At 50.2% G+C, this 13,830-nt stretch overlaps 1 protein-coding gene across 1 annotated transcript in view; it reads left to right on the forward strand.

Annotated features, from left to right (window-relative positions):
* SHC3 (SHC adaptor protein 3) overlaps positions 1–13,830 on the forward strand; it is a 71,385-nt gene that overhangs the window by 43,504 nt on the left and 14,051 nt on the right. Inside the window, exons 9-10 of the mRNA XM_054987668.1 lie at positions 6,466–6,562; positions 13,408–13,602. Coding sequence (XP_054843643.1) covers positions 6,466–6,562; positions 13,408–13,602 — 292 coding nt within the window. The remainder of the gene's footprint in view (positions 1–6,465; positions 6,563–13,407; positions 13,603–13,830) is intronic.

Raw genomic sequence — 13,830 nt, forward strand, 5'->3', positions numbered from 1 at the left:
CCATCTAGCTCCTACTTAACATCCAATATTAACATTTCACCCAACAATCCAGTCCATTTATTAGACATATAACAAAAGGGGATACATATATATATATATGCCAGTACTGAGTTGGCTTAAGCAAACAAAAGAATGGGGTGGGTGCAGCTGTCAGCTATTCAAAGGCACCACCCTTCCTGCAAGGTAGGCTATTGGTTAATTCAACCGGGCATATGGCAGTTTATTAAAGAAAGATCCGTCCTACAGGAAAATTTTTGTCTTGCAGCATGTAATCAACAATAATGCAATGATGATGTAATAATTTTGGGTTTATGCCTTTAACCAAGATTGTCTGGGCTTCTGAAAACAATGGATTGGGTTGTGGGAGAGGCTATTTCTCCCCCCCTTGTTTTCAGAAGGCCAGTGACTTCCATAAAGTGGGGTACAACAAAGTGCCTCTGAAAGCAGAGGTTCATAAACATATTTAGAGAGAGAGAGAGAGAGAGAGAGAGAGAGAGAGAGAGAGAGAGAGAGAGAGAGAGAGAGAGAAAACCTTACAATTAAAAAAAGGATGGGGTTGTGGGGGCCCGAATTTACATTCCATCCTGGAGACGTTCTACTACTCTTGGGTCCTTTCTATTCCAAGTTCTAAGAGGAAACCAATGAACACTTTTATTTAGGCTGATCTCAGCCTGGGAGCATTACTACATTCATGACTGCTCCTGGCACTGGAGGTTCCACCTTTTCACTAAACTTTGGGCTTAAGTATTTTAAAATGGGGAGACCGATGCACAAATGTCTCTGAATCAGTACAAATACTATTAAACCACAGATGCACCACACAATCTTTTCTTCAGAGTTGCTGGTTCGGGAAAGCTGAGACCAAGCTAGCTGACCTCAGTGATTTTTAACGCCGTTTTGGGTCTCCTAAGGGGGCTGCATTTGCGCTCCCATTTGACTGGTTTGTAGGGCCCAGTCACGGTGGGTTCCGCATAGCTTGGCTGGGTGCGTTCTATGGGAGCCAAGACAATTGCTTGGGGAATGGCTTCTTCTTTTTTTTTTTTTAAGCTCTGCACATGCTCAGAGGCTGGGCCAAATTTCTAGTTCCGTGGTAGGGAAGCACAGTCTCTTCTGCTGCTCTCAGCATTAGACTGGAGGGGCTTCAAAAGTCCTATCCTATCCTCTGGAGTATTATTACACATAGTACTATACACCAGGAGTTTTATTACACTTCATGCCAATGTGTGTTTTTCTCTTCAAACTGGCCATTTACAAGGCTTTCTATTTCTTGAGGAAGTTTCTACGTTTTTCGTCAGCTCCTTCTTCCCTTATTAATAGTTTCTATCTCGTCTCCTTTCAGGTTTGGGTAAATTTAGCTTCCCGGACCATGGAGACCCAGGTTGGGTGGTTGAGACAAATAGGCGCAGAGAGGGTTAACACAGGCCTCACGCTTTAAGGTGGGACGGCAGATTTTGACTCTCTTAAGGAGGTCTGCGGATGACAGATTATGCCTCTCTTAAGGAGGTCTTGAGGAGGACAGAAGTGAGCCATGTCTCCTAAGTTCTGCCCATAAAAATCTCTTATGGTCCTGGTTAAAAGACTCTGTTCTACTTCTGCTGAGTTTCTGGCTCTCTTTTGGCAGTATTTGGCCAAGGCATCAAGAGGCAAGCAGGTCAGGAGGGAGCGTCTCGGCAAGTCACTGGAATGAGTAGAGGCGATCAACTCTCTAAGCAAACCAAGTTGACTCCCCAGAGCTCTCATCCTAACACAACAAGCCTGGTGGTTGGCCTTAATCTGAGCAGCCAGAAATTCAGCTACCTGTCTTCCCTTAATTGTCGTTTTAGGGAAGATACTCTATCATGGACGGCCTTTGTGGTAGCACGGGCCATTTCTCGTTTGGAGGCTAGATTTCCTTTCTCCAAACTAAATCACTTTTCTCTAACTTAAACTATCATCCTTTTTACTCAATATCCACAACACATTTATCCTATCTCAGGTGTCATTTTAACATTCCAAATCAGAGTTTTACCAGAAAAATCAGTCCTAGACAACACAACAAATAAGCCTTTTGCCTGCATCCACTAGGTCTGAGTTCCCTTGCTGGGGGACCTAGCGAAAGAGGGGGCCAGGATGAATTCTTAGCAGAAGGACTGTTTCACCTATCCGCAATCAAATTCAACCTACAAATGCAACCACTAACACACCGAGCAACTTCCCCGGCCCCTGAACTGGTCAGAAGTCGAGAGTGGAGGGAGTAAATTGGACCATAACTCAAGTATGGTGTATGTCTCGCACACAGAACCCGGCCATATCTGCTCCTGCTGTCTCCCCGGTACCAAGGGTTAACACCAGGTTACAGACTGTCCTGGGCTGTCTGCCAGACCACCACCCAGCCTGGAAATGCCCACAAAATACAATCCTCCTGAAGATGCTCAGGGTCCCTTGAGAAGCAAGGGGCCCTTCATACACACAATTTGCACACCCACACACAAACAGGGGGAACAGATTGCAGCTGCTATCCCTGCCGGATGGCAAGAAGTCACTTCCTACCATTCCTCATGCACACAAATACAAGCTTCCTTACACAAAATTCTTTCTTTCTTTCTTTTACCTTTTGCACTAGATATTATAAAATCTAGGGTGTCTGAGTTTCTTCATGGAATTCTACAATCCATTAGATGTTCAGCTTTCCAAGCTCAGCAGCGGAGTGGGGGGGGGGGGTGTCTGCTGGCTGGCAAGGGATGCTTACTTTGAGGGCTGATCTGGGGAGGTTAGCATTTCTCCCGGCTTGGAAGAGCCTGTCTTCCTCATCATCCGAATTGGGTTTCTCCTTTCCACAAAAATCCTGGAAAGCATCTCTAGCTATTTGGACAGGATTCCCAAGGGTGTTTTCCTTTCTTTACCACCCACTTCTCCAAGTGGGGTACTCTGGTGTTAGTACGGTACATTTTTATTATTATTATTTTATTTTTATTTTTATTTTGCACACTGATGCAATGCCCATGGGGGGGGGTCCTTTAAGCCAGTCCTCTCCAGGGGCTTTTACAAGTCCTCAAGGATTCTTAAAGGGGCATACACAGGATTACACCGTCCTCTCCAGGGACTTATTTTTTTCCAGAGCTCCTCTCCTCTTAGTCCTCAAGGACATTTAAAAGGGTTTCCAAAGGGGGTGAGGGTTTCCTTACTTTCAACTCCTATTCTCGTGTGGGCTCAGTTACAAGCCACGAGACCAGGAAAAAGGCGCTCCCAGGTTCTCTAAACCCAAGAACTCAAAAGATCCCCAGGCCTACTGCCCAGAGACAGACTGTTAAAGCTGTCTCCAAGCCAAGACCAAAAGACCGGAGCGCTCAGGAGCAAAACTGCTTTACTCCCAAGCAACAAACGCCCGAGAGTCTTACTTAAAACTCAGGCACAGTGCTTCAGGAACCTAGCTGCAGATTCCCAAAGCAAGTTAAACAAACGAACTATCAACCTCTTCACGTTTCCTCCGGAGAGGAGGTTGAAGTCTAAGTGCTGGGGGGGAGCGGGGATTTGGACGGGCTGAGGAGGGAAGGGGGACGGGAGAGAGTTTTATATGTGTTGCTTATGAAAACTGGAGCCTACTTCTGTAATCCCACCCACATAGACGCGTTTAGGTGGCCCGGGAAGTGGCCAGGGAACTTCACCAGCACAGAGTTTCTTGCCCACAGTTAAAATAAGGCAATCTGTCCGTAACTGGCTGAAGGAGGAAAAGGGGACAAGCCAACCCACGCATATAGATGCTCGCTAGAGCCAAACGCATTCACACATTTAATTCCCTAAGCTAGGTTGCTGTCTTTGCACGGAGTTCCGAAAAGTTTTCCTCTACGTCAGTTTGCCGAAAACAAATGTGTCGACTCATCTGGATTCAGACAAACCGGGCTGCCCACGCATTCTCCACCATTAATCTGTTACTGGAACTGCTCTATTAATAGGATGGGGAGTTAGCTTAGCAGTCCAGAACTAAAACAGCGCGGATCTAGCCAGCTATACCAAGGTCCATTTTCAGAAATCCCCGTGACAAAGAGGCAGACTACAGATGTTCAATCAATAAGTGTATTTTCTAATAGTGTGATGTATGCCTGAAATTACACACACATCCAAGGTTACATACAAGATCTAAGAAATACAGAGTATGAAAATTAGAGACCTGAGCAGGAACCCCACGATGACAAAGGGCATACTCACGAGCAGTAGGCATGTCAGAGATATGGACGTGACATGATCCAGCGCCCGCACTGGAATCACGGAGAGACAGCAAGGAAGTGTGATGGGGCTGGCGCGCGCGCACCCTCAGGTTTGAGGGGCTAGCTTATATACTTTCAAAGCACCCAGGGGCTGGCGCCCCTGTCCGTGGTTCTCAGGACTTAAATCAAAGGGTTTGAGCCCATCGGGACAGCCTTGATTGGACCATGTTTGAAGTCTGATTAATTTATAAATGACACTTTTGGGGAGAGGGGAGGGGAGGAGGAAGGGGAACCGGGACGTTTGCTCGTTCCCAGCGCCCATCCTGGTGCCTTCAAGTCCGGAGTGCAAAGGTTGCTTTGATGTGCGCTTGTTGATTGCCCTGGCTGACTGATGATCAATCTCCATTCAGGATAGGTGTTAAGAAATGCGGAGGAGAGTGGGATTCTCTTGCTGCGTACGTGGTCCGCTCGCTCCTTCGCAATGGCTTCCCAAAGCAGGCTGTTCCCCTCGGCTTCTTGGCTGTTGGCTAGGGCTTACCAGCAGATTGTCTGGCAGTGAGGGCAGTCAGCCCAAGGGAGGCTCCCGGCAGGAGCTGGCCAGGGAGCGCCTGGCCACCCTCGCAGAAGGTTTCCCCTGGCTGGCATCTGGCTGCTGGCAGCGTAGCTGAAGCCCAGAGTGAGGCAAGCTCTCATGGCAGGCAAGGGAGCAGCGTTTAAGACACAGTCCATGGTTGGCAACAGGGCAGCATCACACAGGAGAGTCCAGATATAAGCTTGAGCAGGGCAGTGCCACGTAAGAGTTTTGAGAGCAATTGTCCAGGAACTGTCAGTCTGTTGCAGCATCAGATATGAAACTGACACGTGTATTAGAGGAACACAGGCACTGCAGTCTTTTAGTGTAGAACTCAGACCCAGTTCATGGCTGGCCTCTGGAGGGAGGGGGGCTGCTCGGTAACAATTGATGGAAATAAGGATGCATTTTTGTCATTTATCAGAATTGCTCCATCAGTTGAAGTTTACATGTAAACGTGAACATTTTCTGACACTGGCCTCATAAAATAAGAATATGGTTGGATCCAGAACAAATTTTCCAATGGCAGAATGGAACTTTCCTGCTTCTCCACTCCCACTGCAGCCTACTGATCTCCACAAGATGCTGCTCCTGGGGGATACAGGACCCTCAGGAATACATGAGGGTGTCTGCAATAGGAAGGGAGATTGGTGGTAATTGCCAATTTAGTCTGGATCAAACCCTATGAGAAGAGCCCTGATTAATGGGTCCATCTTGTCCAGTGTTCTATAGTAGCCAGTCAGGTGCTTCTTGGAAGCATACAAAACAGGGAATAACAAACAGCAGCCTCTCTGCATTCAGTGTGAAAAAAATGATTGTTTAAATGTTAACTTTCACTCAGTTTCTCACTTTCATCACAAAATCTTGTGTATATAACTAAGAAAGTAAAGTAAAAATATAAGATCAGAATTTTGTATGTAGTGATGGTTGTTGTGGGTTTTCCGGGCTGTATTGCCGTGGTCTTGGCATTGTAGTTCCTGACGTTTCGCCAGCAGCTGTGGCTGGCATCTTCAGAGGTGTAGCACCAAAAGACAAGGATCTCTCAGTGTCACAGTGTATGTATGTAGTGCTTGCTCAAATTACTAAGCATTTTTATATGACATTGCATTGAAAGAATTAACTTATCTGAAAAGTAGAGAAACCCAGCTAACATTGTTCATGTTCAAACTCTGTTGACAAAAGTGCTGGGATAAGCTTTGTTCCTTTCAGAGTTTAACTAAGGCAGCTATTATTTCACTGGGAAACCGTTCTATCATCATAGAAGAAAAATGAGTGAAGAGTCCCAGTTCTGACATCAGTTATTATTATATCATTGTGAAGATACATGGGTTCATGGCCTGGCGTTATTTTTTAGGGTGTGTGAAAACACTATTGGCATTATTAGACTGTCAAGTTTATTCCGGGAAAGGGTGATTGAACTGGAGGAGTTCATTTTATAGATGTAATATACCTACTTTGTCATTTAGAATTACAGGGGTTAATAAAACAGGAAAGGAGTGCAGTTTCTCTGAAGGTCATCATTACTCTCATCCTCCTATGCAAACTCATTCATAAAAGAATACTCAATCATAGTGTCATACATGATGAATGAACGAAGACTGGGTTTGGGTAGAATTGCATCTGGACCAATCATAAAACAGACCCACTGAAAATGCATTACAGTTTTTAAAGGTAGAGTTTGCATGAAGAATATTTTTACTACCACCTTAGTCTGCATCTACAATGGGAAGAGAGCAAATATACTACCAGAGCCATCACATAAGAAATGTATTTGGCGAGGATTCGCAACAGGGACCCAGCCGACAAGGTAAGTAGGGCACTAAGATAGTTGAGTCTTTACATGAGTGCCAAAATTGCATTTGGAGTTATGTATGCTGATAGTGAACCTTGGTTAAAGGTTAAGGGATTACATGATGTTCATCTTCGTTCTTCTGTGCCTCCACACATGGGGGACTGCGCAGGCGCAGGCCAGCCGCCGGAGAATTTTCTAGAGCTTCCATGGCTCCGAAGGGGCCGTTCGTCGCGCGCCTCAGCGACCGTTTTCCCGCCTAAACGGTCACGTGATCCTCCAGCGACCAACGGCCCCTTCCCTCAGTTCTCTTCTTGCCGCCGCTTGGAGAGAACGTGAGCTTCGTTGCTCTGTGCTTTTGTGCTTCGTGCTTTATTCTGACTGATTGCTTGGCTTTTGACTTCGGACTTCGTGACCTCGACTATTCTTCGGATCTCGTTTGGACTTTGTTGTGGACTCGGTAATTTGACTCGGACTGTTTTTGACCTTCCTTTCGCGTGCCCCTGAAGATGGCCTCAAAGGCTCTCTTCAAGCATTGCCTCCAATGCCACACTAAAATGGCCAAGACCGATGGCCATGAACTGTGCCTGTTCTGTTTGGGGGAGACCCATAATGTAACGGCCTGTAAGATTTGCCAGGGCTTCACCAGCAAGGCCCGACAGGAGCGCAAGGCCCGTCTTAACTCCTCCCTGTGGCAGAAGGTCATGTCCGGAGGCGCCCCGTTGCCCTCCTCCAAGGCCGGCCCTAGCCCCTCTGCCGAACGGCATTCCAGAGCTGGCTCAGTGGCCTCCGCGAGGTCGGGGTCGAAACCGCGTCCCCCGAGTGCCTCGGTGTCGAGAGCGGCCTCTCCAGCGCAGGGACCGGTGCGGCCGCCCCGTAGCGCATCTTCCACCAGGTCGGATCCGAGACCGACATCGGAACCGAGGATCCGTCTACCGAGTCCCCGATCGGAACCGACGACCGGGTCGATTCCGGTAAAACCTAAGAGATCGAGGCCGAGGTCCCCTTCGAAGGCGAGGAGCGCGTCGGTTCCGAGGTCTTCTTCGGAACCGGCGAAGAAGAAGAAGAAGACCAAACATCACCGGTCGCCGCATCCCGCTCCCCAGGAAGAGGTCATCGTGCTTCCTCACACGCCTTCCCCTCATCTGGATTCCCCGGAGCCAGAAGACATCTCCGTGCCGGTGCCGGATCCGATGGCCTTCGAGACGGTGCCCGCAGAATTCTCTTCGGGACCGGAGCCGAGCCCGCGCCGTCGGATCCGAACATCGCCTGCTCTTCGGTCGCCGAGGCTGGAACCGAGCCCGTCTCCTCGTCGGAGCCGTCCTTCTCCTGCCCGTCCATCTTCACCAGCTGCCGGTCGTGAGCGACGTCGGTCTGGGGACAGTGTCCGATCGGCCCGGTCCACTGCGTCCCGACATCGACAGGCCTCCTACCTCCCCTCGCCATACCATTGCCAGTGGGAAGGGGCACCTGCGGGTTTCTCCGTGTCGGAACCGAGGCCTTCGACATCGAGGTCGACGTGGGCTCCCCCTCCGCACCAGGTTCCGGAATCCCAGCTCGGTTCCGATGAGGAGGATGTGGAGAGCTTTGGCGGCTACCAGTCGGAGTCCTGGTCCGAACCATCGCCAGCTGAGGAGCTGGTACCATCTGCGGACTCGCCATTCGAGGACCTCCGCATCTACGCCGACCAGATGGCAAGGATGGCTAAGGCTCTCGAGATGGACATCTCCTCGGCAGTTCCCCAGACCAAGGACAAGCTCCTCAAACGCATTTACGGAGACAACCCGGCATACGTTGGCTTCCCCATGCTCGAGGGTCTTGAGGAAATCGTGGAGAAGGTATGGCAGGTGCCCTGCGATCAACCTCCAACATCCAAGAGGATTGAGCAGCTCTACAAGATCAAGCAGGGTACCTGGCCGGCGCTGGTGAAACACCCTCCACCTTCCTCCTTGGTCACAGAGGAGTTCAACCCCAGGCGATCGGGTCACTCCTCGGTACCTGCCGATAAGGAGGGCAAGAAACTGGATGCCATGGGCAGGCGCCAGTACATTGTTTCTTCCCTGGGTCTGAGGATTGCCAACTATCAGACCATCATGGCAGGGTACCAGCTGTACCTCTGGGAGAAGTTGGCATCCTATACACGAGACCTCCCTCCTGAGCAGAAGGCTGTGGTGTCCCTGCTGCAGACAGAGGCTGTGAGGCTGTCTAAGCAGCAGATGAACGCTGGAAGCCACGCTGCTGACACTGCTGCTAGAGGGATGGCTTCGGCGGTGGTCCTCAGGCGCCACTCCTGGTTGCGGTCTACGGCCCTGTCCCAAGAGGTGCGTTCCAGAGTGGAGAGCATGCCATTTGAGGGGGACTCGCTCTTTTCCAAAGCGACCGACGAGACCCTGAAGAAAAAGAAGGAGGACCGGCAGACGGCGCGGTCTTTGGGTCTGGCTCCAGCGGACAAGCCCTCCTCCAGGTCACGGTACGCTCCCCGATCTGGCCCTTACCATTACCAGGGCAGATACCATCAACAGCGGCCGGGCTACCAGCAGTATCCTGCCTACCAACAGCGGCCCTACCCTCCCGCACAACAGCAGAGGAGGCGTCGGCCCTTCAAGCCTCGTCCGGCACAACAACCGGCCCAGCAGAAGGATCAGCAGGGCACCGGGAGGCAGTACTGACGGGTCACGCCAGCCGTATCCCCGAACTTTTCGGACAGACTTAGTCCACTCCTCTCTGAGTGGGAGTCAATAACATCTGACTCATGGGTCTTAACTATTGTTGAACTGGGATACGGGCTGGAGTTCGTTGAGCTGCCTAGATGCAGTTCACCCCTGACAGCTGTCAATAACACTATGGCCGAGCTGGATGCGGAGATCGTGTCGCTCTTGGCCAAGGGTGCTGTGGAAGAATTGCCCTATGAGGACTCTGTAAAGGGATTCTTCTCTAGGTTCTTCCTGGTCCCTAAGAAGGATGGGGGCTTACGTCCCATCTTAGATCTGAGGGGCCTTAATGCCTTCCTCAAGGTGACCAAATTCAAAATGGTAACGTTGGCGGCTGTGATCGCCTTGCTAAAACAGGGGGATTGGTTTGCGGTTCTTGACTTAAAAGACGCATACTTTCACGTGGGCATACGGAAGGAGCACAGGAAGTACCTGAGCTTTGTTTACCGGCAACGGGTTTTCCGGTATAAGGTGCTCCCCTTTGGCCTGTCCACTGCCCCACGAGTGTTCACTAAATGTGTGGCCCCTGTGGTTTCCTTCCTACGGGAAGAAGGCTGTACCATCTTTCCGTACCTCGATGACTGGCTCATCGTGGCTGAATCAGAGTCTAGGCTGGTGCAGGACATTGGCTTGGTACTTAGCACTTGCCAACGCCTGGGGCTCCTGGTGAACTTGGAGAAATCCAAACTGGTGCCCAACTGCAAGGTGTCCTACATTGGTGCACTGTTAGACTCTGTGGAGGGTAAGGCCCTGCTCCCCTTGGAGAGGGCTCGGTCCCTAAGGGGTCTAGTGTCCATGTTTAAAAGGAACCGGTTCCAGTCTGTGCGCACTATCCAGTGCTTACTAGGGCATATGGCAGCGGCCACCTCTGTGGTGCCTTTCGCTAGGCTGCGTATGCGTCCTCTACAGAACTGGTTTGTGCGGAGGTATGATGCTCTACTGCACCCTCCGTCCCTCAAATTCTCTATCCCGAGGGTCATCCTCTCCTCCTTGGACTGGTGGCTGTCTGATGACAACTTGTTTAGAGGGACCCCTTTCGGGTATCAACACCATGACATCACGGTTACCACTGATGCCTCTCTGTTGGGATGGGGGGCTTACTGTGGTGATGTGTCGGTGCAAGATGTCTGGTCTGACAGGGAAAAGACCCTCCATATCAATGTGCTTGAACTAAGGGCCATTCGTTTCGCACTTGTGTCTCTTACAGCACTGCTGAGAAATCGTCAGGTCTTGGTGCAGACGGACAACACGACTGCCATGTACTACGTGAATCAGCAGGGGGGCACAGTGTCCATGGCCCTGTGCCGGGAAGCCACACTCACTTGGCAGTGGGCTATCAAGAACGGCGTGTCGCTCCGTGCTATACACGTGGCTGGGTCGGACAATGCCCGGGCAGATGCCCTCAGCAGGGTCCCTTTACTGGAACACGAGTGGGAACTGAACGTAGAGTGCGTTGGGCCGATCTTCCAGATGTGGGGTCATCCAGTGATAGATGTGTTCGCCACTGCGGCGACCACCAAGGCCCACACGTTCTGTTCCAGGGCAGGGAGCGACCCCCTCTCTATTGGGGATGCCTTCCAGTTTACGTGGACGCAGGGCTTGCACTACATGTTTCCTCCGTTCCCCTTGATTCCCAGGGTCTTGTGCAAGATAGAGGAGGACGGGACGGACTGCATCCTAGTGGCCCCCTTCTGGCCACGGCAGGTTTGGTTCCCGAAGCTCCTGCGGATGTCCCAACGGACGTATGTGAGTCTGCCCTCTCGGCAAGACCTTCTCCTAAACGGGAGCCTGGTCCACCACGATCCAAGGAAGCTGCATCTAACGGCTTGGCGGATCGTTCCTCCCCGATAGGCTTTACTGACGAGGTACAGAGGGTCCTCCTGAATGCTCGTCGGCCATCCACTAGGCGCGCTTATGCGGCCAAGTGGCGCAGGTTTGAGCTCTGGGCACTTGCCAGAGGAGTGGTGCCTGACAACAGTCCCTTGGGGGTGGTGTTCGAGTATTTGTGCCACTTGCGTGGCCTGGGCTTGAAGGCTTCCTCCCTCAAGGTCCACCTGGCAGCGATATCAGCTGCTCACACCCGAGTTGAGGGTGCTACGGTGTTTTCTCACCCACAATCCCGCCAGTTCCTTAAGGGCATGTACAATCTTTACCCACCTGTGTCAGCGCCAGTGCCTCAGTGGTCGCTGTCCTTGGTGCTCTCACGTCTCATGTTGCCTCCATTTGAACCGATGGCTACATGCCCCTTGGATATGCTATCCTACAAGGTAGCATTCTTGGTGGCCGTCACATCGGCCAGAAGGGTCAGTGAGCTGTCTGCACTGAGGTCTGACCCTCCCTTTCTTGTGTTTCATCCCAACAAGGTGGTCCTGCGTCCCTGCCTTGGGTTCCTGCCCAAGGTGGTGTCCGCCTTCCACCTCTCGCAGGATATCTCACTGCCTGCTTTCTTTCCTCAACCCTCCTCTAAGGGGGAAAAGGCCCTCCATACCCTAGACTTGAAGAGGGCCCTAGCCTATTACCTGGATAGGACGAAGGGATTCCGCTCCAGTCCTCACCTGTTTGTATGTTTTGGGGCCAAGGACAAGGGTAACAGGGCTTCCTCGCAGACCCTGTCTAGGTGGATTGTGACGGCCATTAGCAAGGCCTATTCCCTAGCAGGGGTGGCTTGCCCGCTTCATGTCAGAGCCCACTCCACGCGGTCCCAAGCATCCTCTTCGGCACTCCTCAGGGGGGTGCCCCTGGTTAACATTTGTAAAGCAGCCACATGGTCCTCTGCAGACACCTTTGTCAGGCATTACGCCGTTGATGTCAATGCGGAGCAGGATGTATCTGTGGCCAAGGCTGTCTTACACTCCCTTTTTTCCTGAGGGAGTTTTGGTTTGACTTCCTTGACGTACCTGTTGGGTACCCTTGAGTGAAAGTGTGTATATATGTACCTGGGGGTGTGTATATATGTAAATATTGAGTATTTATGTGTCCTTACACAGTATTTTTACATAGATGTATATATGCATATCTATTTATTGTTGATCTTGTTTGCTTAATAAAATTGTGTTGGACTTCACCCCCGCCTTCCTTATTGTGTGAAGCTTGGTACACTCCCATGTGTGGAGGCACAGAAGAACGAAGATGAAAACAGGGTTAACATACCTGTAACTTATGTTCATCGAGTTCTTCTGTGCTGACACACAACCCTCCCTCCTACCCCGCTGTGAACTCCAATGCACAATACTGTGATGGCTGTAACGGATATTGGTGTTTTTAAGGTGTTACGGCTGAGGTGTGTTGGTCAAGCGGCGGCAAGGGAGAACTGAGGGAAGGGGCCGTTGGTCGCTGGAGGATCACGTGACCGTTTAGGCGGGAAAACGGTCGCTGAGGCGCGCGACGAACGGCCCCTTCGGAGCCATGGAAGCTCTAGAAAATTCTCCGGCGGCTGGCCTGCGCCTGCGCAGTCCCCCATGTGTGTCAGCACAGAAGAACTCGATGAACATAAGTTACAGGTATGTTAACCCTGTTTTATCTGCTCTGAGCCTGCTTGCGGGAAGAGCGGACTATAAATTTTATAGTAAATAAATAAATGATGCTGGAGAGTACCCTCAAGTCATAGCTGATTTATGGCAACCCCTGGTGGGGTTTTCATGGCAAGAGACTAATAGAGGTGGTTTGCCATTGCCTGCCTCTGCAACCCTGGTATTTGTTAGACGTCTCCCATCCAATTACTAACCAAAGCCTACCCTGGGCTATCCAGGTCAGGGCAAGCAAGCAAGCAAACAAACAAACAAACACTTCTTTTTGTTAAGAACTCCAGTGGCTCAGGGCAGAGAATGGGTTGGTGGGCTAGTTACAGCAAACAAGGACAGTACTGCCAATATGGCAAGATCTTAAAAATGCACACCTTCCTGTCCAGATAGTCTACAAACTCACTAGGATTCAGTCCTTTCCAAAAAGATCATATTGAACCAGCTTTGGAAAGATCAGTTAAGACCAGAGAGAAACCTGGAAAGTGGGTAGTTATAGGACAACATTGTGTGGATGATCTGAAAAAATCCTCTCCAGTTTAGAACAACATCCCTGTGTGGAAGCAACCCTAATTGTTTTTATCTTTCTCTAGTAGCTGTATTTGGAAAAAAGGGTGTGGTTTAATGTTCACAGGGTCTTTAGATACCTACAGCATGCCTGAAGGAAAGTCTAATGGAACACCATCAGGAGAGATGCCAACCTATGTAAATACTCAACATATAAATATGGAAATTCTGCAAGCACTTCAAGCAGATGCTGAACATCTATTTAGTGGAGCGACAGAAAGCACCAAAGGCAGCAGCCCGGGAAAAGATCTTTTTGACATGAGTAAGTTCTTTTGAAAATGCCAGTTTGGAGTCCTACACAATGATATTTGCTATATTCACTTATGAAAAGGTGTTGACTGACCAGTGGGGATGGGGCCTCCTAATTTCTTGGGCTTCTTGTAATGCCTACCATCTTTGTTCCCTGTTCCACCAACTGCATACAAATGAATATACTCATCATCATGCAATTTCCTTATGTAATATAAGAACATAAGTTGATCCTGCTGGA

This window comes from Eublepharis macularius, chromosome 8 (genome assembly GCF_028583425.1).
Source record: "Eublepharis macularius isolate TG4126 chromosome 8, MPM_Emac_v1.0, whole genome shotgun sequence".
Classification (NCBI taxonomy): Eukaryota; Metazoa; Chordata; class Lepidosauria; order Squamata; family Eublepharidae; genus Eublepharis; species Eublepharis macularius.